The 24,933-nt window shown below is 35.1% G+C and overlaps 1 protein-coding gene across 15 annotated transcripts in view; it reads left to right on the top strand.

The window, feature by feature from the left end:
- Positions 1-24,933, top strand: part of FGFR2 (fibroblast growth factor receptor 2) — a 173,696-nt gene that overhangs the window by 133,531 nt on the left and 15,232 nt on the right. For 7 of the 15 annotated variants that reach the window (XM_058188393.1, XM_058188394.1, XM_058188390.1 and 4 more), the window contains 6 exons: positions 3,834-4,036; positions 11,067-11,218; positions 12,744-12,865; positions 14,849-14,959; positions 15,902-16,092; positions 24,297-24,419. In XM_058188393.1, the coding sequence (XP_058044376.1) occupies positions 3,834-4,036; positions 11,067-11,218; positions 12,744-12,865; positions 14,849-14,959; positions 15,902-16,092; positions 24,297-24,419 (902 nt within the window). Of the gene's footprint in view, positions 1-46; positions 192-3,833; positions 4,037-11,066; positions 11,219-12,743; positions 12,866-14,848; positions 14,960-15,901; positions 16,093-24,296; positions 24,420-24,933 lie in introns of all 15 variants that reach the window. The other 8 variants (XM_058188391.1, XM_058188396.1, XM_058188404.1 and 5 more) reach the window with 3 other exon arrangements.

Raw genomic sequence — 24,933 nt, forward strand, 5'->3', positions numbered from 1 at the left:
TTTCCTAAAATGTCTAGCTTTTCTCTTGCCTCCATTTTTTTCCTAGGCTGCCGGTGTTAACACCACGGACAAAGAAATTGAGGTTCTCTATATACGGAATGTAACTTTTGAGGATGCTGGGGAATATACATGCTTGGCGGGTAATTCTATTGGGATATCCTTTCATTCTGCATGGTTGACCGTCCTGCCAGGTATATACTGCTATCTTCTCATGGTTTTCTTCCTTTTCTTGCTTCATTGTTGATTGCTATTAAATAACACGGCTTCTGTCTCAATTGGGCTTTTCAATTCCTTTCCCCCAAAAAATTCAATGACTGTCCAAAATTATGGACTAGGGTGGTTTTGGAATTCATTTGAATAATTCTTAACTATTTTACCCCACTTCCCATTAAAAAAAATGGAAGAATACTTTAAAGACAATCATAAACTTTTCCCGTTTATGTTTCTCTGAGAAGTTTAGAATTTAAAAGGAAGTCGGAGGGAGAATTTGAAGGAACACTTTTGAAAAGATATTAACGTCAGCAAATTGAGATATATATCCATGAGAATTTGCTGTACAGAAGAGGGAATACAGAAGCGGTGTTTCTATAACTTTACAATCGATTTGGTGTACTCTTTAAATGCTGCATGCTCCAAGCAAATGGGCTACTACCGGTAGTCCTCAACTTAAGACCATAATTGAGCCCAAAATTTATGTTGTTAAGTGAAAACTTTGTTAAGTGAATTTGTTCTATTTTTTATGAACAAATAAAATAAATTTCTTGCCACATTTGTTAAGTGAATAATTGCAGTTGTTAAATTAGAAACATGGTTGTTAAGTGACTCTGGGTTCTCCATTGACTTTGCTTGTCAGGTCATAAAATGACTCCTGAACACTGCAACCATCATAAATATGAGTCAGTTGTCAAACATCTGAATATAAATTATGTGACCATTGGGATGCTGCAATGGTCATAAGTGTGAAAAATGGTAATAAGTCACCCTTTTCAGTACCGTTGTAACTTTGAATGGTCACTAAATGAACTGTGGTAAGTTGAGGACTATCTGTAATTTGCTTGTTTGCAAAATGTGTTTTGTCTTGCTTGCAATGACGTTGCTTCTGTTTTGAGCAGAAGTGCACAGTAATTTGCTTTTCTAGCTGAAAATGTCAGTTAGAAAATAATGAAATCTAGATGAATAAAAACTGCTTGCTTTATAACCCTTTAACCTATTTCCTTACGTTGTTATTATTACAGAACTGTACATTAAGTTGTTAAAAGTTGCAGTTAATAATTTGCTGCTCTGTGTGTTTGTGTGTGTTTCTGTTTATAGTTTTATATAAAGATTCCTGCATGCATGTATTACTAAAGCATATAGTTTATACTTGGGCTATATATGGCTGTAAATTTTTCTCAAAGTTTCCAAGGTTCTTTCTTTCCACTTAATGTAAGAAAACCCACATTACTATATTTTTAACTTATTACCTTTTGAAGCTGCAAGCTGCATTCATCACTAAACAGGTGGTTATGATTTAAGTGGCTGTTGCTTCTGCTTGCCAGATTACTACCCTATTTGCAACTGCTCAAGCACAACTTGGTCAATTTATGTGAAATAGTATTAACATCAGATGATGTGGAAGATTAGCTTCTAATATGCATTGCTTTTATACTGACCGGTTATACTTGTTGAATTACTACTGTTTTAATACTGAAGTAAAACGATTAAGTACATATTACATAAACTGATATTCCTAATAGTGCTTTTTAACAGATGCAAATAAAAAGTGTGAAAAAAAAGATACCCAAAAAGTTATAAACTCTAAAGTCACTGCAGGCTAAGATATTGTTTGTCATATTTATTTTAATCTTACATAATTTTTTAATCACATGGATATCAGCAAATCATTATACTACCCAAAACAAATGGATATAAAATTGGTCATCCCCTGGAGGTGTAGCTGTGATAGCTGGGAATATTGAAAGTTTGCTACTCAAATATATCTGTTTGGAAAAGGTTGATCTGCAAAATAAACATTGGTAGTTGGTAACTATAAACCAGAATTGTAATTGTCTAGTGCCATTTATGGACTAGATCTAATATGAGTACAATATCCCCTTGGTAAGCTTACTTATAAACTGTACTTGCCTACCTAGATATGTGAGTGTATTTATGCTGAAGCTAATTTGTATCTAGGAGGAGTGTTGAAATCATTTTTTGAAATTGTTGATCATTACAAATTTAAACTTCCTGCATTTGTTACTAGGGCAAATATATCCAACTAATTAGGCCACCATTTTCATGATATACTCTTATCATTGTTCAGATAGTACAATAGATAGTACTTGTAATAATTATAGAAAACAGAAGCCTTGGGGAGAAAAACTATGTTTTTTTAAAAAAGTAATTATTAAAAATAATAATTTGATCCCTTTTGGCCTTATAAAGACTTATATTAGATTTCATGAGTTGCTCTGACAAAATTCTTGGATATAAGACTGAGTTTTAGGTGCTCTTAACATCCTCTTAAATGCCATTAAAGTGAAAAACATTACTATAAGACACTAAATGGCAATGCTTTAATAGCTATAGTTTTCAAAGGATCTAAAATTTATATGCTCGGTTCCTTCCGACATTAAAAGCCCTGATCCTATGCTTATCTCTTAGAAATATCTATCACCTTGTTCATTGGACTTATTACCATATGAGATGCATAGGAAGATAAAATTGATGTAATTAGCACAATTTGGCAGTATTCATGAATGAGAAAACTTAATTCAAAATATTTGATGTATAGTTCCTGCCAACTTTCAGTAGAAGTACAGAAGTCCAAGGTAGTTGATGCCTAATCTTTGTTATGCTTTGTTCTCTCATAAGCCTTGCTTTTCCACTAGCATTCAGTCTTGTTTGGCTTTCATTGTGTGTTCAGGTGGCCCACAGAGTTAACTACCACGTTCCTTAAAATTATTTTACTAAACCTGTCATTTGCTGCAGGCCAAATACTGGGAGATTGGGATAAATGTTTATTCATCTGGAATGAATTATGTGCCTGTTTTCCTATCTAAAGGACCTTGGCTTAAAAAAAAGAAAAATAGAGTAAGAAGAAAAGGTGATCACACACATAATTCCAATAATATGTAGTCTTAATTTCAAATATAAATAGGTTGGCTAATAACCCCGACAGTGATCAGATTCACAATTTATCTTGAAAGGGTCATTTAATAAAGAAAAAGCAGCTTCATCACATTCTAAGATATTAGATATGCTAAGCACTGAAACGCTAAAATATCCTGTCCTTTAAGTTGGATCCAACTGTGGAAATATTAGGCATTTGGTGTCTTACAAACCTGGTGCAGTGTATAGGTAGTTCTCGACCACAATTGAGTCCAAAGTTTCTGTTATTAAGTGAGACATTTAAGTGTTGAATGAGTTTTGCCACATTTTATGACCTTTCTTGCCTCATTTGTTAAGCGAATCACTTCGGTTGTTAAGTTAGTAACCCGGTTGTTAAATGAATCTGGCTTCCCCATTGATTTTGCTTCTCAGAAGGCCGCAAAAGGTGATCATATGATCTTGGGACATAGCAACGGTCATAAATATGAACCAGTTGCCAAGCATCTGAATGTTGATCACGTGATCGTGGGGATGCTACAAAGGCCATAGCTTTGAAAAACGGTCATTAGTCACTTTTTCCAGTGCCGTTGTAATCTTGAATGGTCACTGAATGAACCGTTGTAAGTTGAGGGCTACCTGTACTTGAGGTCCATCTATGTACATCTTCTTTTCTCTTCAGCTTGACATTTTTCTGCCTCCTAATTTGTTGTCCCGCCTGTTCCCCCTTCACACTTGCACTGTAGCTTCAGTCACAAACAGACCCTACCCAACATACCCAGACTACGTGGAGATTTCCATCTACTGCTCGGGAGTCTTCATCATTGTCTGTATGGTGGTGGCCGTCATCGTGTGCCGTATGAGATCTACAACCAAGAAATCAGACTTCAGCAGTCAACCAGCGGTACACAAACTGACAAAGCGCATTCCTTTGCGCAGACAGGTAACAGAAAGTAGATAAAGAGTTACAAAAGCCTATTTCCCTTCCCTTAAGCCAGCAGATCCTTTGGGGGGGCAAAAGGATTCCGATTCAGAGAGTGTCTAGTGGCTGAAAAAAACAGTAGTTTTATAAATTCAAAGTTTTTGGGGAAACCACAGCAATGTCTGATTCCAAATATTTAAAACATGTTTAAATGACAAAAATGTAGTCATGATTTAGGATAATAGGTCAGTTCTCTGCATAAACTCTGAGAGCGTTCATTCAGGATATAAACGTAAAGGAAAGTTGTTACGTTTAAAACTCTGATCCCAAGGAATTCACATTGAGGAAGTGAATAATTTTCAGAAACCCATTTTGAGTCCACAAATTCAATTAGAGAACTGATTTTCAAAGTGTGTAAGTTATTTAATGTCAGGACAGACATGACTGATATTGAGAAAGAGAGATTAAGTTTCTAGGGGAAAAAGAAATATTTACCAAGCTACAGTAAATAGAAAAGATTTAGCACAGGAGGAGAGAAAAATCAGCATAAGTCTAGATTTGAGGGTGGGGATGCAAATTCCATAGGCACAGAAGTCTTCATCTGAACAGCAATAATTATGCTTTACTATAGCAAGTCAACATAGTAATAAGTCATGGTGGAATATGGTTTCTAATCCCTGATAATGTTTTTGTTCCTTATGTCTGATTTACACTATAGAGAGATAAAGAGATTTGCATGTATGACATTGTCTTTGTGTGTGTATCTGTGTGCTGATAGAGAAGAATCTTTAAAAAGAAATAGAAATTAATAATGTGTATTGATATAGCTGGTAATGCTTTATTACTATAAATGGCATTTTGAAGCTCCAGATCATCTCATGTTCCTGATATTCAAAGTAAACTTCCCATAAGATATTTTGGGGAATCATATGTTATGATTTTACATGTGGCATTAACTCATCACTGGAAATGAGTTTTATCAAACTCTTTAAAAAAAAATAAACTATCCATGTTTCCCTGAAAATAAGATCCTGTCTTTTTTTTGCCACCAAAAAAGGCATCAGGTCTTATTTTCGGAGGGGGGGATGTTGTCCACTGAGTCACCTTACTTGCGTGCGTCACCCCCGGCCTCTTTTTCACTGTCAGAGGCCTTCAGGAATTTCTTCTGCAGCCAGCAAGGTCTCGATCAACCTGGAGCTCTGTTATTGGCTACAGAAGCCTTCAGGAAAGCTCTGGTGGCAGCAGAAGAAATCGTCCAGCAAGGCAGGTGTCAGGGTGTGTGAGGCCTGGCTGCAACTGTCTGAAGGTAAGTAGTAGGGCAGTTCGCTTCCCCACCCTGGCTTAATTTTTATCCATGTACTCTGGAGTGGGCGAGATCTTAATTAGGGCTTATTTTGGGGTATGGCTTATATTAGGTGCATGTGTAAAAATCAGTCTAGGACTTACTTTCGGGTAGTTGTATTTTTGGGGAAACATGGTATTATGATTAAATCATTTCTTATTTATATGGCCATCATCTTGCCATTGAAAGTAATATGAAATAAAAAATTAACAATATTTTATTCCTTGTGGGAAAATTTTGTTTGGTATTCATCATTTTTGATACTCATTGTGCTTCTTGGAACCAATAATGATGAGTAACGACATACTACTGCATCTTTACACTCATATTTGTGTATATAAGAAAACACATGAAAAATTGAATGTCTTGCTCTCAGCTAAAAAGAAATTTCTCTTTCAGCCTTCTTAAAGATAGTGATCTGAATCATGGATAAAAGGAAATCATTGAAATGGACCCAAACAAAAACATCTAGATGACCTGACTTAGATAACAAAGAAAATATTTTTGGTATAGAGCACAAAACATCAATCAGTAGTTAGGCCATGGTTCACCATAAACTTTGCTTTTGGAATGCTTTGCTTTTGTCATCTCTCACAGATTTGTACATGGAAGTCCACAAGCAGATGTAATAGATAGTTTGTATTGCAGGTTTACCAAAATAATTGGTGGTTAATTTCCCATGCCTTTGTTTTTTATTTATACAAGAAAATAACTCCTGTAATTTTCTAGTGTATCTATTTGGAACCTTTGTAGGACTTTAATACATTGTGACGTAGAATTTGCAGTAACATAATGATTGCTAATTATTATCATTATTGAAACTTAACATTATTTCCATAATAGCAATTGAATGACAATTCAAGAGCGTAAATCAAAGAAATTATAATTTGTAGACACAAAGATAACAAACATACAAAACACACAGAAACTCATACACAGTTTCTGCTAGTCCTAAAAGTTACTGCATAATTATATTTAAGGTTAATTTTTTCTACTCTTTCCTCTAAATTCAAAGTAGTTAAGCAAAAAGAAATCCAAATATATTTATTTGGTTTACAATCATGTGTTACTGAATGAGATGGCTAAGGCTTTATTGATTCTATCCATAGAATATCCTTTTAGAATAGAATAGAATAGAATAGAATAGAATAGAATAGAATAGAATAGAATAGAATTTTTTATTGGCCAAGTGTGATTGGATACACAAAGAATTTGTCTTGGTGCATATGCTTTCAGTGTACATAAAAGAAAAGATATGTTCATCAAGAATTCTAAGGACAACACTTAATGATAGTCATAGGGTACAAATAAGCAATCAGGAAACAATCAATATCAGTATAAATCGTAAGGATACAAGCAACAAAGTTACAGTCATACAGTCATAAGTGGGAGGAGATGGGTGATAGGAACGATGAGAAGATTAATAGTAACACAGACTTAGTGAATAGTTTGACAGTGTTGAGGGAATTATTTGTTTAGCAGGGTGATGGCGTTCAGGAAAAAACTGTTCTTGTATCTAATTGTTCTGGTGTGCCATGCTTTATAGCGTCATTTTGAGGGTAGGAGTTGAAGCAATTTATGTCCAGGATGCAAGGGATCTGTAAATATTTTCACAGCCCTCTTTTTGACTCGTGCAGTATACAGGTCCTCAATGGAAGGCAGGTTGGTAGCCATTGTTTTTTCTGCAGTTCTTTTTATGTTTGCCATCTACTACTTTTATTCCAAAATTTGATTAATTTTTTTTGAAGTGATTTAATAATAATCTTTTTATACTAGCACAGCTAAATAGAAACTAAAACAGTTAAATGTAGTATGGTTTCTTCTTGGTGTTCATTGCATTAGGGGAATCAAGCATACATGAATTTAGCAGTTAATTGGTTTAGATGACATTTGGAGTCCTGGTGATACAGCAATTAGATTTCCACATTTTTAGAGATAATTCTTCTGTGAGAAATCATTCATATTGGACAAATTAGGACTTAAGTGAAATAGTTCCATATATAGGAAATTGCTTCTAACAATCCAGGTTTCCCAAGCTAAGTTATCAGAATTAATATACCAGGTGCTTCTTGTGATATAGGCTTGGGAGATTTTATTTTGCTGCAGATTTATTGCAATGAATTGATTATCCAAGTCAATGAGATTTCCTAGGGGACTTTCCAATGAATACATGAAAACTTATTTTTTCAATTTTCTTTATCACTTCAACAAATTGCCCCAATAAAATTAAATCAGGAGAAAAGGAATGCTGATGATTTGTCTCCATTAATAATAATTCAGAAACTAGAGTGCATTCAAAGATTATACTTGCTAATTCTCTCGTGTTGTTTAGAAGAACTGCCAGATCCCAAGTGATTAGGAAACCTACAAGTCTAAATTAATTTGCTAATAACAGATCTATCAAGTAAAGTACAGCACAAACTGCACGTAATAAACTTCACCAAGTTTTTGCTATAGAAAATAGTCTTTACTAATCCCTTGTTCTAAACACTGTTTCAATCAAAAGCAATGTATCATACCCTTAGATCAGATTTTTTTTTACATTCACCAGTTGATTATCAGAAAGTTAAAAGTTAAAATTTCAAAAAATAAAAGTTAACAGCATTTTTGAAGAAAAAGTAACTATGTGCCGAAAACATAATATATAAAGAAAAGAGGAAGAGAAGGAAGTCCTTTTCTAAACAAAATGCTCTAATAAAGAATAATCTGTCTAAACATAAATACATTTTTTCTTCTGAAAACCAAGCATGAACTAGACTCAAAGGGCTTTCTTGTACCTGAAACCAACCTGTACAACTGTTTTACATAGAAATAGGCATTAATTGTCCTTTACCTTCTGTAATAGTTTTACTCCATAAATAATCAAAAGATGTATTTATCTTTGAGATTCACTTGTTCGTTTTATATCTATCTATCTGCCTATTTGTGTATCTTTCTGCCTTTCCATCTATCTAGCTTTATGTCTTTCTGCCTGCCTGCCATCCCTCTCTCTTTCTCTCTCTCTCTCTCTCTCTCTCTCTCATCTATCTATCTATCTATCTATCTATCTATCTATCTATCTATCTATCTATCTATCTATCTATCTATTTCTAGCATCATCACACTTATGCACACACTCTCACACACAGATTAATAATTGCTATAAAGGAAATGTGTTTTTGTTATAAACTGTGTATATTTTATTTAAATTAAAAGTTTAATTGACTATACAGATTTGATCTCAAAAGGGATTAACCAAGTTTCACTAGCTTTTCTAGAACTTCATTATACGTAATATAGTTTTAAGCAGTTTTAAGTAGACTTTTCCATGTGAGGCTAGGGTCACTTTCTGCTTTGAAAGAAATAAAACTTTTGAGCTGTGTATTGTAATTGTTAACAATTTTATGCAATGAACAATCTTCAAATCCTTTTCTAATATATATGTGTATCTCATATAAGGAATTTCAGTTTACGTTAAAAACAATCATTGTTCTGTATTGTTAAAAATAAGGAGTGGCTTTGGAAAAACACATTTTTTATCTAAATGTTTTTCTATAGTAGCCTGGACAACTATTCTGTCATTTAACTGAGGATAGTCCTGGTCTTGTTTTGGTCAACGTGAGCATAACTTTTTGACAGGTTTGAATTCATATTAAAATAATTCCCCCTTTGTTTTTTCATGTGATTATCCCTGTTGTTTAGTAACAGCATATTTTACATCAAGCTGTCTTCTATCATTTCTCACATGGCCCTAAGCTACATTTGTTTTAATTTTACTACCAGTTTCCATAACAATCTGCTTCCCCCCCCCATGGTAAAATTCCAGAATAATTAAAAATGGTGAGCAATCATAAATATTTTAACATCTAAAGCATCTCCCTAAATAGCTGCCATGGATGAATTGTTTATTTCTCCCCTCAACCCCTGCTCCTTCTAAAAAAGAAAGAATGGTGGACACAACCATTTCACAAAGCATAGCATTTGCAAGGCAAGCAGGAATACATAACACATGCATGGTGAGCTGATTAAATAAATGTGTAATTAACATACTTAAATATGTGTGGATAGGGGAACAATTAGTTATTGATATTAAAACAGAAAGCATCAGATGATGTTTACCTGATGTCTCTCAAGGCTGTCCTGTCTTGCCCCAGGTCTTCTTTATTTATGTGTATGCTTGTTTATTTTTATTTAAATTCTATGGTCACTCACCTCAACAGGGTGACTCTGGGCAACTATACCATTAATTTTTCTTCTAGGCTGAACTCTTCCCTTTTTCACCTTTACCTTTCTAAGAATTTATACGGAATCTCTGTGGAGCACAGAGAGATTCTTGTCAACTAGATTCATACAAGAGAGCACTGCTTTATTTAACAGCATGTTCTAGTTTCATGTAGTATCGTGTCAGCTGGAATAAGGAAACTAAGACACCAAAAGAGGTATTTGTGGGACATGGGTTCTTACAGGATATCATTGCTCTCTTCTTTGGGGTGTCTCTATTACAGAATTTGTAGAGAAAGGTTTCAAACTGTATTACATGTTTATAAAATAAATATTGTTAGTTAAACAGCTCATAAATGGATGCTAAATTTTACTTTTGAATTAGGAATAAAAAAAATCTATTCATCTAACAGTCATATCAGATCATAAATGAAAGACATTCACTGAGGCAATATATTCCAGAATGATTCTCAGATTATGTTGCAAGAAATGATATGTATCTCCATATTTTGAATGGCAGCTTTGCAGGGTCATAATCCAACAGTGTTTAAGAAAACAATTTTTCTTTGTTTGGCTTTGGTTGAATGTTTAATATTGAAATGGGAAGGGGGTGTCCTGAACGTTTCCCACTTTATTTTTGCATGTATGAGAGTAAGACTGAAAAGTGAGTGGATTGGGATGTGCGTCTGCATATAATCACAATATAAATAGATGATCCAACTGAAGTTACATTCAAACATAACTAGTGATAGAGGCACTAGGTTAGAAAGTAGGAAACCAGGAATTCTAGTCCTGCTTAGCCATGAAAAACAGCTGTGGCCCAGTCACTCTATCTCAGCCCAACCTACCCCACAGGGTTGTTGTTGTGGGCACAGTAGGAGCAGAAAGGTGTGTTGGATATGTTTGCAGTCTTGAGTGATTTATAAAAATAAAATAATCCTAAATAAATAAAAATAAATAAATACAAAATTAATTACTTACATCTTATAATATGGAAATGGATGAATTGATCAGTGTCACATTCATAAAGTGTACTCCTCTTGTAAATTATTGCAAAGTCTCTTGTTCAAATTTAATAAGTCTGAATAAATTTCTAAAATTGTATGAATGGGTAGAATAGATAGTCTGCTGAGCTTTATTTTCTCTTTTAAAAAGGAGGAAGAGGAACAGGAGTAGTGGGAGGAGGATAAGGATAATCACAGCATATTTTAAAAATATGTTTTGGGACGATAAGGATGAAAGATTGTTACAAATACAGTTAGTAAATAATATAAACTTCTATTCAAAATTCATTAAAGAAAATTTGGATCTATAATTAATTTAATATGAAGTTAGTTAAAAGAAGTGTTTTAATAGTAAGATTCCCACCAGGATATTACAATTGTGAGTAGTGCATCTACTCCCTTTCAGAAACCGAGTAGTACCCGTGAGCTGGCTGTCCTCTTTTCTAGTGCCAGTTTGCAACAGTTGGGCCCAAATTACATCTCCTTTTTGCATCTTGTATTCAAATAACAGGTGTCTGCAGAATCAAGCTCTTCTATGAACTCCAACACACCATTGGTGAGAATTACTACCCGTCTTTCTTCCAATGCTGATACTCCCATGTTGGCTGGAGTTTCAGAATATGAACTACCAGAAGACCCAAAATGGGAATTCCCAAGAGATAAGTAAGTAATTATGAAAGAAAATGATCTTTCAGTCTTTCAGTCCTCATATCCCTCATCCAGAAGAATTTTACATATTTACTAATGCTGTAACAAAGCAGGGCAATAAACTGGTCATAGTATGCAGGGATTTCTCCCCTTTTTCTTTTGTATATTATAAATGAAGAAAGCTTGGTTCTGACCTTAAACAAAACCCTGGTTGGCCCTCATTGTTAACCAAAGTTAAACCTTTTGGATGCATGTAATCCAGTTTTTAGAATTCACCTCATTTTATTTTTTGAAAACTTCAAACAACTCATTTTTAAAATTTATCCCTGAACAGTTTGCTTTTTGGCATTTCATGTATATTTATGGAAATACTCGTAATTAGGTGAATGAAAGCTAATGCCATACATTTCACTTGCCACCTGCAAGATTCTAGTCAACAGTGGGGGTTGTATGCATAACTCTGCCATCCTTTCCCTGAGGCGAACATTAATGCGGAAAATCTTAACGCATTAAACACTTAAAACAGCATTCAGCATAAATGCTGGTGGACCAGATTTGTAATGAAAGAAGCTCTTTAAACCGAGGTTTATTAGATTGGGGGGGCTGTAGGTTCACAAAGACGACATTGTTTAAACTCATATAAGAAGCACAAGAACACATAAATTAGTCATTTTCCAATGCAAATGTTTGCTTTCTGCCAAGATCTTAAATTCAATTTTAGTTTCGGAACGAGCACAGCATGATCTCAACTAAGCATACAACCCTTTAGTCTTTGTCTATTGTCGAAGTAGCAGACATTTTCATAACAGATATATTCATTAATATTAACATGATTAAATTAAAAAAAGCTTTTTCAGTTAAAACTTTATTTTTAAAGAACGTTTACCGTGTTTCCCCGAAAATAAGACCCTGTCTTATATTTTTTGGAACCCTGAAATAAGCGCTTAGCCTTATTGCCATGTGCTCAAAAGCCAGATTGGTCTTATTATCAGGGGATGTCTTATTTTGGGGGAAACAGGGTACTGTGGTTTTATGGCATGGACATTTAATTTTATATGAAAGAAAACATTGTGCATTCACACTGATCGGAAAACATACCGACAGTAGATATCATTGTCCATTCCACAAGAATATTAAAAAAATGTTGCAAGCCTTGAATAGCCATTTGATCTGTTGACATTCCATAACCCATAGTTATATTCCTGATCTCGGGACAAAACGTTCTGTGCTTTTAAGATACAGAATCACAGTGACATTTTTCAGAATTCAAGCAAGCTATAAAATCCTGTTTTGGTACTTCCAAGTATATGAGAAAATGTTGCCAATAAGTATTAATTACACACAGATTCCGTATTTCAAAAGCTGAATGGAAGAACGTGCCCAAACGTCTGGATGTATTTTAATACCCTTGTTAGTTCTTTGTAAGAACTGTCCAAGTCAAAACGATTTGCTGAAAGGTTCTTTTATGTTTCACTCTTGTATTTCACTGATTTCAACTGTTCATCAGATGCTTTATGCTAATCCTTGATTTACATCCCAGGTTGACGCTAGGGAAGCCTCTTGGGGAAGGATGCTTTGGTCAAGTAGTCATGGCAGAAGCAATGGGCATCGACAAAGAGAGGCCCAAAGAAGCGGTTACTGTTGCAGTGAAAATGTTGAAAGGTAAAGAATCAAGTGACAAGTTCTGCAAATCATATTTCTTAATCTTGTGGTCTCTGAACTCATAAACTGTAGAAGCCCAAAATTCATTTCGTTCACTGTGGGCTTCAGCAGTTTTATTTATTTATTTATTATTTATTATTTATTTTATTTTTCATATTTTTATACCGCCCTATCTCCCTAGGGACTCAGGGCGGTTCACAACCAGATAAAAACACATATAAATACAAATAAAACATCCATTAAAAAACTTATTATAATTGGTCGAATAATTAAAATAATTAAAATAAAAATAATAATAAAAATAATAAAATCCCCATTAAAACCAATTTGGATTTAAAATCTAGTCCAGTCCTGCGCAAATAAATAGATGTGTCTTAAGCTCACAGCGAAAGGTTCGGAGGTCGGGAAGTTGGCGAAGTCCTGGGGGAAGCTCATTCCAGAGGGTGGGAGCCCCCACAGAAAAGGCCCTTCCCCTGGGTGTCGCCAGCCGGCACTGTCTGGCCGATGGCACCCTGAGGAGACCCTCTCTGTGAGAGCGCACGGGTCGGTGAGAGGTATTCGGTAGCAGCAGACGGTCCCGTAAGTATCCCAGCCCTATGCCATGGAGCGCTTTGAAGATAGTCACCAAAACCTTGAAGCGCACCCGGAAGACCACAGGTAGCCAGTGCAGTCTGCGCAGGAGAGGTGTCACATGGGAGCCACGAGGGGCTCCCTCTATCACCCGCGCAGCCGCATTCTGAACTAACTGGAGCCTCCGGGTGCACCTCAAGGGGAGCCCCATGTAGAGTTTTCCTAGTAAATCAATTTATTTGGCAGTATATTTAATTTTAGTAGTGGCTATTTACAAAGAGAGCCTATTTGTGTAGTGATCAAGCTGGAAAGCAAGAGACAGTGAGTTCTAGTCCGTCCTTACGCACAAAGTCAGCTGACTGACCATTGGCCAGTCACTCTCTTTCAGCCTTGGGAAGAAAGCAATGGCAAACCACTTCTGAAAAATGCTGCCAAGAAAATTTTAGGGACTAATTCAAAGGCACTCACACAAAAATTACAAACAAGGCAAAAAAAGGTTTATGGTTGATTTAATCACATTGCTGTATGCGGTCATTGGTTTATTGAATATTAATTTGAGGAATCCATAGCAAAATAAATTTTTGGACATCATCCAAAACTTTTTGAAACAAACAAACAAACAAAAAAGAGCAAACGTTTATAAAGAAAGCACATAAAAGTGTGGTGATGAGAAATCCTGAAATTTCATCTTAATATATGTGAAGCTTTACTGATGAATGACACTCGTGTACAAACATGGGTGATAGGCCCATACTTTCTCAGATACAAGTCTTATAAAACAGTATGCGTGTTGGGGGAAGGGGTTGAGATAATAAAATGGATTTGTTGCTAATAATTGTTATGTTTCTTGTATAACACCAAGATTACAATCCTATCCACAGTTTTCCTGATCTCATTTGGGTTTACTTCTGATTAGATATATAAAAATAAGATATACTGTAAAGGCGATATTTTCAAAGCCAAGACAACTTTACAACAAGTTACTCTGGTTTAATAGAATCCATACCTTATCGCTCATAGAAGTGTGTTTAAGTCTTATTCTGCTATTATGCATTTATAGTCATATAGATACATAGCCAGCTTCTTGTAATCTAAATTTATACCTGGTCTCTCTTTATATGGTGAAAGATCAGGAATATTGTTTAGATTCCCCTCCTGGATCTCTGTAGCAAAAACAAACCAAAGGAGGAAGAATACCTAACAGACCATAGTCTTATTTCCTTGGGAAGGAAACAAGCTACTTTCAGCTCTTCTAAGAGGTTGGCCAGTATAAATTAATGCAAGGACTAAAGATTTGGTCTAGAACTGCCATTTTACTAGCTGGATAATCTGTTCAATAGATCAGTTAATGGAAAAGTGAGTTGAGTTTGTACATTGTTTAAAACTGCATGGCACTTGTTCTGTCTTGCAAAGATGATGCCACAGAGAAAGATTTGTCTGACCTGGTGTCTGAGATGGAGATGATGAAGATGATTGGGAAACACAAAAATATCATCAATCTTTTGGGAGCATGCACTCAGGATGGTGAGTGTCATTTGGATCTTGCAATCTAAAGGTGCTGAAACAATGTCATTTTATTGTGCAATATGGAGCTTTTTTTTCATTCCACAGAAGCTATATACTACCGAGGGGCAGTAAAGACACTCTGATAAATAGCATACTTGTACTTTGCTTGGAAAAAAAACAACATAACTCAGAAATAGTGTGCTTGGACATAGATGTCACTTTCCACATCATTAATTCTGCCACATAACTGTATTACAGTATTAGGAGTATTATTAGATCTCTCCACCCTTCTTTCCCTTGCTGTGCACTGTAATTCCCTCCAACCCAGAAGTTGGAAAAGTTATTAACTGCACTCACTCCATTGATGGATTTTCTATTCTAATTTCCTAGAGTCTGTGGGAAAGTTGCAGGAGAGCAAGTGTAGTATTTATGTGAAATACTAAACTGTACAATTAATATGGATAATTGCATAAAGACTCTCTCTTAATGAAGAGAGATAAAAAGAAATGCAGGGGAATAATTTTGCTTTGTTTTGCTTTTAGATTCATTTTCTAATATCTTAATCTACTTTCTATGAGAAGAAAATGCAAGGATTATATTGCCCCCCAACTTTTAAATAACATTTTAATCCTAATGATCAATGTATATCTTTCACTATGTATATCATGGTCTAGATCAGGGTTATCAAATTGGCAGCCCGCAGGCCTGATGTATCACATGCAGGACACGCCCACCCGAGCTTTGCAAAGGGGAAAAATGTCACGATACAAACTTGGGGCGTCACATGACTGCAACGTGACGCCCCAAGTTTGATACCCATGATTTAGATGATATAATAGTGAAACACAAAAAAATATTTTCAAAAGGTTTGCCTTTTCCGTGTATGTTGGGCTGGTCGTATTATAGATATGTTGAATCACAACAGTATCTCCTCATGCTGTACATTTGCTTACTTTAAAGGGCCTCTATATGTGCTTGTGGAATATGCTTCCAAAGGGAATTTGCGAGAATATCTGCGAGCCCGGCGTCCACCAGGAATGGAATATTCATTTGATATTAACAGGGTCCCTGAAGAGCAGATGACATTCAAAGACTTAGTCTCATGTACATACCAGTTGGCAAGAGGGATGGAATATTTAGCATCACAAAAGGTAAGCTAGTGCAGTTTTTTTTAGTGTTTCATTGAAGTTTGATATTGTCATGTAAGGATGTTATTTCCCAGCCTGAAAGAGCAGTTTTTTACATTTAAAGAATAAGATCAGCATATGATACAAAAGAGTCCCAGCACTTTCTTATACAAAACATATATGTAACAAAACAACTGATTACATTGATGTGGTTTCAATAGGTCTATGAGAACATAGTCATGGTATATAAACCTTCAAAATGAGAATTAAAAACTGATCAGGCTGGTACTTCATAAATTAAGATCTCTGTATTTGTTCATTCTATTACTTTTGGACATTTAGCAATCCAATACTATTTCAGAAATAATGCACATTTTTCTAGCAGACAGGAATATCCGTATCCTCCTCCCCCCCAAAAATATTAGCAATATTTCAGAAGTTATTTGTCATTTCCTGTTTCTTAGAGCTGAGAGAGAGAGAGAGAGAGAGTCATTTGCCCAAAGATAGCTTTCACATAGTCTGCTGGTTTCTAGCATGCTACCTTAACCACTATATCAAATTGGCTCGCTTTAATAAATTTCTCTTCCAAAAATAGAAGTCTAGATACTTGGACGACAGTATCTAGACATGACCAATACAGCTTGGTTTCAGTAGACATGAAAGATACAGCTTCAGTCAACTGCTTCTTCCTCTGCATTTACATATACAGAGAAATGAGGGCCAATAACCACTGGCAAGAGAGCCAAAATATGGTGAAAAACGTATTTGTTCACTTGCCAACATAAGACATCCTGTTTATTTCATGTATGTAAGATGGGCCACTAAAACCACTAAATAAATAAATTATAGGAGCAGAATTTAGATTGCAGACCCCTGTCCATACATGCTTGGGCCAGAGGATAAATCAGCTCAATACTCCTATCTAAATTTATAAATAAATGTATTTTGTTTATAAATCAACCCTAATATAATACCAACATTTATAAATAATTTCAGGGTAAATGATTGTATATCTGCGGAGCAATAAGGAAAATAAAAAATATTAGTGTTTTCTAACATGTGTGTGAAGGGACAAATTGTATGTTATGCTTGTTTGAAATTGAGAACAGGAAAAAGAAAATGTTATCACCAGATGAACTTAAGAGTTTTTACGAATAATTGCTTTCACTGGGCAGTTAACAAAATGTAACTTTGAAACTTGCCTCATTGATTAAGACCATAATGTTCTAATAATTAGTGACGTAATCGTAAATTCTGAATGTCAACACTTCTGAGAGCCTGAAATTCCACCTTCAAGGCGGGAAATGAAGACAAATTCAACGAGGCCAGGGCCAACTTGAGGAGAGGCATTAAGGCAGCTAAACAGAAATCCAGACGAAAGGTAGAGAAGCATCTGGAAGATAATAACTCAAGACAGGTGTGACAGGGCCTACAACAGCTAACCAACTATAAGGGCAATACAATGAAAATAGCCAACACTGATACCCTGCTGGTGGAGGAGCTGAATAGCTTCTTTGCCCACTTTGAGGTTGAAAGACCTGTCTCTGTCGCTCTAGTCCAAAGGCCTTCTAACCTCCAGCCACTAACCCTGCATGAACATCAAGTGAGAGCTGTGCTAAAGGCCATAAAATCCAACAAAGCTGCAGGTCCAGACGAGGTGCTGGGGAAACTGGTAAAATCCTGTGCTGATCAATCAATGGGTCCTGACAAGGATTTTTAACATCTCCCTGCATCTAGCTAGAGTCCCATCATGTTTGAAAGCAGCCACAATTATCCCAGTTCCAAAGAAAGCAGCCATAAACAGCCTGAATGATTATAGACCCATTGCCCTGACATCCATAGTGATGAAGTGCTTTGAGAGACTAGTCCTACAACACTTCAGGTCCTGTCTTCCACCAAATTTCGATCAACACCAGTTTGCTTATAGAAGCAACAGATCGACAGGGGACTCCATCGCCACTGTTCTACATATTGTACTGATACACCTTGAGAAATCTGGGAATTATGTCAGAATGCTTTTTATAGACTATATAGTTTGGCCTTTAATACCATCTTATGAGGCATTCTCATTGAAAAGCTGACTGACCTGAATTTCCCTCCCCTCACTTGTGACTGGATCAAAGACTTCCTGACGGATTGCTCACAAACAGTAAGGGCTGGGTCCTTTACATCTTTTACCCTGAAGTTCAGCACAGGCTCCCCTCAGGGGTGTGGCTCAGCCCCTACCTCTACTCGCCGTATACACATGGCTGCATATCCTCTGATCCATCCAACATCATAATAAAGTTTGCAGATGACACAACAGTGCTGGGTCTTATAACTGGAGGGGACGAATCAGTATACAGGGAAGAAGTCCAGAAGCTATCCACATGGTGTTCAAAAAACAACCTACATCTAAACACTAGCAAGACAAAGGAGATAGTGCTGGATTTCCAGAAGTAAAGAGAAGAACCTGCCCTAATGTATATCAAGGGGGGCCGTATGGAGAGGGTTTCCTCTTTTAAATTCTTGGGAGTGCTCATTGACTAAGACCTCACCTGGAAAAAGTCCCTGGTGATTAGTAAGGCTCAGCAGAGACTTCATTTCCTTAGAGTCCTGCGGAAAAATCAGCTGGAATAACAGCTGATGACTTCTTTCTATCGGTCCACAATAGAAAGTGTCCTCATATACTGTATAACAGTATGGTATGTTGGTTTATCAGCCGCAGACAGGAAGGCACTATAGAGAGTGATTAATTCGGCACAAGAAACCGTTGGTTTCCCCCTAACACCCCTGATGACATCGCCAAGTCTCAGAGTAAGGAAGATACTAAGGGATAATTCATACCCTGGCCAGTATCTCTTTTCACTTTTACCATCGGGCAGAAGACACAGAAGTATAGCCAGCTGGACAAACAGGTTTAAAAACAGCTTCTACCCATGGGCTGTCAGATTCCTAAACACAATATAGCACCACAAACAGATTAATATGATGAATTTCATTGGTGCCAGTATAGTGTGTAATATGTATATATCATGATATAAGATCATACACCAGAGTAATATACATGTTGCACAGAATATGACGTACATATGGAAACGTATGACTTTTTTCCTAACTACTTGTATAAGGATTACTCTTTATACTACTCATATTGTCTTATATTCTTGTATGGGCTGCACCAATAGAGGCTAAACCAATTGTGATGTATAATGACAATAAAGGCTTTGAACTTGGAACTTGAACCTTGAACTGAACATAAAAAGAGTGCTACTCATTTCTGTTTCAAGTTTCAAGCATGTAAGCTGGTATAAAAAAAAGTCCACAAAAAGTGAATGAATGGTTAATTTCCATTTAGAATCTGAAACAATGTAATTCTAAGATTCACTGCTATATTCTTATATTCAACTACTTAAAAAATTGCTGATCTCATTCAATTTAAGTGATAATTAAGTTTCTTGGGTAATTGGGTCTGTAAACAGCATATGATAATCCCCTGCTTAATAGGCTGAAAAGTGATGGAAAATATGTATATAGTTTATGTATGATGATATATCTATCACATGAGGGAGAAACAACTTTAATAATACTGAATCAAGAACTAGATAAATTTCTTTCCCCCCCTTAACCTGTTATATCACTAGAAGAGATGAGAAAGGCATAGATAAACTAAGTGAATTCTAACTATTAAAGAGATTAAATTCCACATTTTGTATTGCAGGAGAGTTAGTGTAAATTGTACAAATACACCAGACTTAATATTAAATTCTAGTGTAAAGATTCCAATTAATTTATCAGAAAGAATAGAACTCCTACATGTACTGTTATTTATGGAGTTTTATTTAAAATCCAGAATTCTAAAATAATAATAATAATTATTGCTTTGAAATATTCTGTGCCAATCTAGTGACTATTTCTCACTAGTCTTTAAACTTAAATAGCTTCTCAATGATGTTATGACCTGCTCATGACCACATAATGCTGCCATTGCAGATGTATTGATTTCCAAATAAAATGGGAAATTAATTGCAATTTTTTCAGTCAGATCTTTAAATAGAACTCCTTTTCAAGATTTCTGGTGATAAAATGCTTGTCATAAATATAAAAAGGAAAACTGTTTCTTTAGAACATTGTATAAAATGCCTTCAGATTTTTTAGAATATTTTTTCTTTTGTGATCATAACATAAAACAATATTTATTTCTATTGTCCTCCCTTTAATTTCTAAATGATTAGTAATTAAAAATGGACTCTAAAAGCTGATGAGCTACAAAAAGCTACAAAATTAATAAACAAAATTGCTTTTAATAAAAAGGGAACCACTATATCACAAAACCATGTTACAATTTTTTATTTTGTACAGTTTCTCTATTTGCAGACTCCATCAACTTATTTTTTTAAAAATATATAGAGTAAAAGTCCAATAGACATATATAGATACTTTTGTGAAGTTAATCATAGCCAGTTAAGGAGTCTTGCTAAGTAGATGAGTAAGAATGGCAAGAAGGAATCCACATAATTTTTTTTAGAAAAACATAGTTAGTATTTATAATAAATTAAATCCACATGTTCAGTTTTACAGGTGAAATAGTATATTTGAGTGACTGCATCATTTCCAGCTTGGAATAATATTTAATTTAGCCTTGTTTAATAAAATGATTATATATTAATTTTTTTTCAATCTTAATACATTCTATTAAAAAGAATTTCAATTTACTTTTAGAATTTGCTAGGAGTTTATAACCTATCGCAATAAATATTATATAAAAATTAATTTCCAAAATTGAGTCCCTTGGGAGATAGGGCGGTATAAAAATGCGAATAAATAAATAAATAAATAAATAAAATTTTGAGGCGTTAGATTATCTACCTTTGAAAATTAATAGTTATACTATCTTATAAATTAATTAAAATATGACTATGAATTTGAAAATATCAGGAAATGTAAGAAATATAATGAAAATACAGCTGTTTGCTTCTAAATTCTGGAGATATGCTCAGAAAGGGGTTGTGTCCCATTATTACTGTGTTTCTCCAAAAAGAAGGACGGGTCTTATTTTCTTTTAACTCCAGAAAAAATGGTCAGGCCTTCTTTTTGGAGGGTTCTAATTACTGACTCACCTTGTGGCGGTGGCACTGACAGCCCCGCCCACCAGGAACCGGCTGCTGGTGCACTTCTGCGTCCGCTTGCTGCCACTCACACTCATTGCCCCAGCCTCTGTTTTACCTTTAGGTATCTGCTGGAAGGCCTCTGCAGTTGATAACAGAGCTCTAGATCCATCTGGAGCTCTGTTATTGGCTGGAGATGACTTCCAGCAGGCATCTGAAGGCAAAACGGAGGCCAGGACAATGCGTGCAAGTGGTGGCAAGCGGACGCAGAAGAAGCGGCCACAGAAGAACATGAGGCAGGTGTTGGGGTGTGCGAAGCCTGGTAAGTAGGGCAGCTCCACCCCCCATGCCCACCCTAGCTTATTTTTTACCTGTGTGCCTCACCCCACCCCCTGCACCCTGTAGTGGGCGAGTCTTAATTAGGGCTAGTTTTGTGGGCGGAGCTTAATTTGATTGCATGCACTCAAAAATGTGATAGGGCTTCTTTTCAAGGTGGGTCATCTTTTTGGAGAAACAAGATACTATAAGTAACGATCATTGAAACAGCAGGGTTAGCATTTATCTTCTGCTGTCCAGAATTCCAGGCACTTTGTTTAATTTTCTCAATAATTCTTATTTTTATGCAATTGATTGATGGATGGATGGATTACATGCGAACAAGTTGTTTTTGTATTTCTAACCTGTTCTTTCAAGTCTCCCAATGGTGTAACCACCATAACTGGATCCATCCATTTTGTTGCTTGTTATCCTCTTCTTTCCTTTCCTCCCACCTTTTCCAGCATTAAAGCTTTTTTCCAGAAAGCTGGGTCTTTGCATAATGTGTCTGAAGTAGGATAATTTGAGCTTGGTCCTTTGTGCCTTGAGTGAGAATTCTGGGTTCTTTCTTTGATCATCCTTCAGCCTGTTTTATTAGATGTCCATGATATTCTGAATATTACAGTTCAAAGGTGTAAAAACTCTTCATAGCCTGCTTCTCTAAAGCTCATTTTCACTTCCATATAGTGTCACAGAATATACCATGATTTGTGCAGTTCTGATTTTTGTAAATATAGATACATCATGGCCTTTTCCAAGGCCCTCATGGCTTTTCAACCAATGCTAGTCTGTGACATATTTCTGAGCTGCTTGTTCCTTTACTGTGGATAGTTGATCCTAAAAGTCAGAAACTATTCACCATTTCAATACCATCATTGTCAAATTTCTCTGCTATATTGCACATAATGATTATTATTTATACAGTAATTTTGGAAAACTAATATGGAAAGATGATGATTCGAACAAAGATTCTTTTGACTTGCCATTCCATACAATTTTCCACTACCTGTTTCAATATTTATGCTGCACTGAGTTTTTTCTGCAGGTAAAGTAGGCTTGGATGTAGTTACTTCTCTTGAAGTATAGATTTCTTGAATTTCTTACTATAGCATGTATGAATCCAACAAAATTTCCCTACCTCCCATTTGATTGCTTTTTATAAAAATGTTCACATTACAACAACAGAAACTAATTATGTTATATCTCCATGTACAATAGTACTGTGTTTCAGCAGCAGAAGATAAAATCAACAGGTTTTAAGTAGCCAAAGAATCTAGACTGGCTTTTAAGAAAATTGCTTTCAGAGCATTTGATGTATATGACTGGAATACTTTTAAGGATATAAATACTTTACTGGGAAACTTTGAAATGATTAAAATGCCTCCTGGAAGATATTGTTTAATTTAAAAGAAACTTTGCCTCAATCTGAAAGTTAAATCGGATAAGTTTATATATCCCCCTTTTAAACTGCTTATTTCAGTGACAGCATAATTTTGCACTTGAATTTCACCTAATAACGGCATTATTGGCATAAAGTGTGTTTCAGTGTAAGAGAACCAGTTCAAACAATTACTGGGAGTAGATATTAGACCATTCTTTACATTATTCCTTACACCTGGCCATATGGCCCTAAGTTTTTGCTTCTTGGTTCTCAATTCAGCTCTTTCTGTATTCTTCTAAAGATATTTTATTAGCATTCATTTGTTTTATATTAAACACTAAGCCCTAGAGATGAATAGAACAAATGAATAGTTCATCATGGTTTGAAAACCTGAAAATGCAAAGCCTAAGGTATAAAAATAGTAGATCAGCTTAATTTTAAAAGGCCAAGAACTGCAAGCTATATAACACGGAGTACTCTGGATTGATGGCAAAATTAAGACTCAATTCAGTCAAGCTTCCCCATATTTCAATTGGCTATCATTTGATTCCTTGCTTATTCTGTATTTCAAAAACTCTAATTTTCATTATAATAAGTTACATAAAATATAGTGTTGTTCCACATGTAGTAGAGAAAAAGAAATTAGGTCAAGAATGGCTTTTCTTCACCTACATAGCTAGTTTAAAATATTATAAACTTCACTTTGTATTTATTTAAATTGAACATTTAAACATACATTAAAAAAAAATCACAGCATACATAATTGTGCAGTTCTGCTACGCTGCAGACTAACAGACTAATAATCTATTCTATAGATTTTTTAATATTATCCATTTGCTTTGCAATCAAGTGTCAGAGTCCTGGGAAAACTTTGGAGTAAGATTTTTGCAAATATAAAATTAGAATAATCACAAGTAAAAAGTAAGAATAAAGACTGAATAAAAATAGATAAGTCAAATGTAAACCTAGTTTCTAAATGATTTTTGAACATTTTAAGTAGAACCCAGTAATAAACATCAGTATGTCTTCTATTTTATTACTCCATGTTTAATTTTATTTTTCTAGCAATCTTTTAAAACGGAATTTCCTAAAGATCTTTCTCTTTTCTCAGTATATCACTCTTCAGATTCTTCATTAAAGTTATCTGTAAGACTTCGTTGGTGTTTATTTATTTTTTGCTCCATCAAGAGAAACCTTATTGTTTGTGGGTGGGTTGGGCAAAAAGAAAATATCAGTGTATGTGAATTGGTGGGTCCTCAACCTTTAGAATCATGCAAATATCTTGTATTTTAATTATACTGAAGTGCTTTTTTTTTTACATTGATGTAAATGTCTCATATAAGTATCTGTATCAAGCAATAACATTTTTTTTTAAAAAAATGAGAATCGTGTTACGGATGGGTTTCTCATTTCTTTATATCTTATTTTATTGTATTCTTTTTCAGTGCATCCATCGAGATTTAGCAGCGAGGAATGTTTTGGTTACTGAAAATAATGTCATGAAAATAGCTGACTTTGGGTTAGCTAGAGACATCAACAATATAGATTATTATAAAAAGACTACTAATGTAAGTGAATGGCAGTCTTATCACTTGATCCACTATCTTTTCCCAGTGCATTTAAGTAAAGCAAATGCATTCTTAATGGACTTTTTGTACAGCAGCCTAACTTTTAATCAAAGAATGAAAATAACAGGCAAGTGTGTAAGTGTGTCTAACTCCTTTTTACTAGGAAGGGAAGGTTATCTGCTTACATAGCCTGAAAGAGTACATGTTACATGATGCTTTATAAAGGATAAAATTTAGTGGCTCTTTTTTTATGGTGTCTGTTAAAACTGCAGAACATTCTTTCACTCTCAGTTTGTGGGTATGTTTGAGAGGGACAGAATTGTGGACTCCTACACATATACATGCCTATGCCGCTTTGTGGAGATCATTCAGTGGATGATTTTGTGGGACACATTCTTTATGTAATTGATAACATCTGATTTTAGTTCTATAAATATCTCTGATTGGCCATGTTTCAATTGAGCTTCCCAGAATCTTGATGGTGTTCTTGTCATTGTCCTGGTTAAAGTATACC

The sequence above is a fragment of the Ahaetulla prasina genome, chromosome 6, assembly GCF_028640845.1.
Source record: "Ahaetulla prasina isolate Xishuangbanna chromosome 6, ASM2864084v1, whole genome shotgun sequence".
Lineage (NCBI taxonomy): Eukaryota > Metazoa > Chordata > Lepidosauria > Squamata > Colubridae > Ahaetulla > Ahaetulla prasina.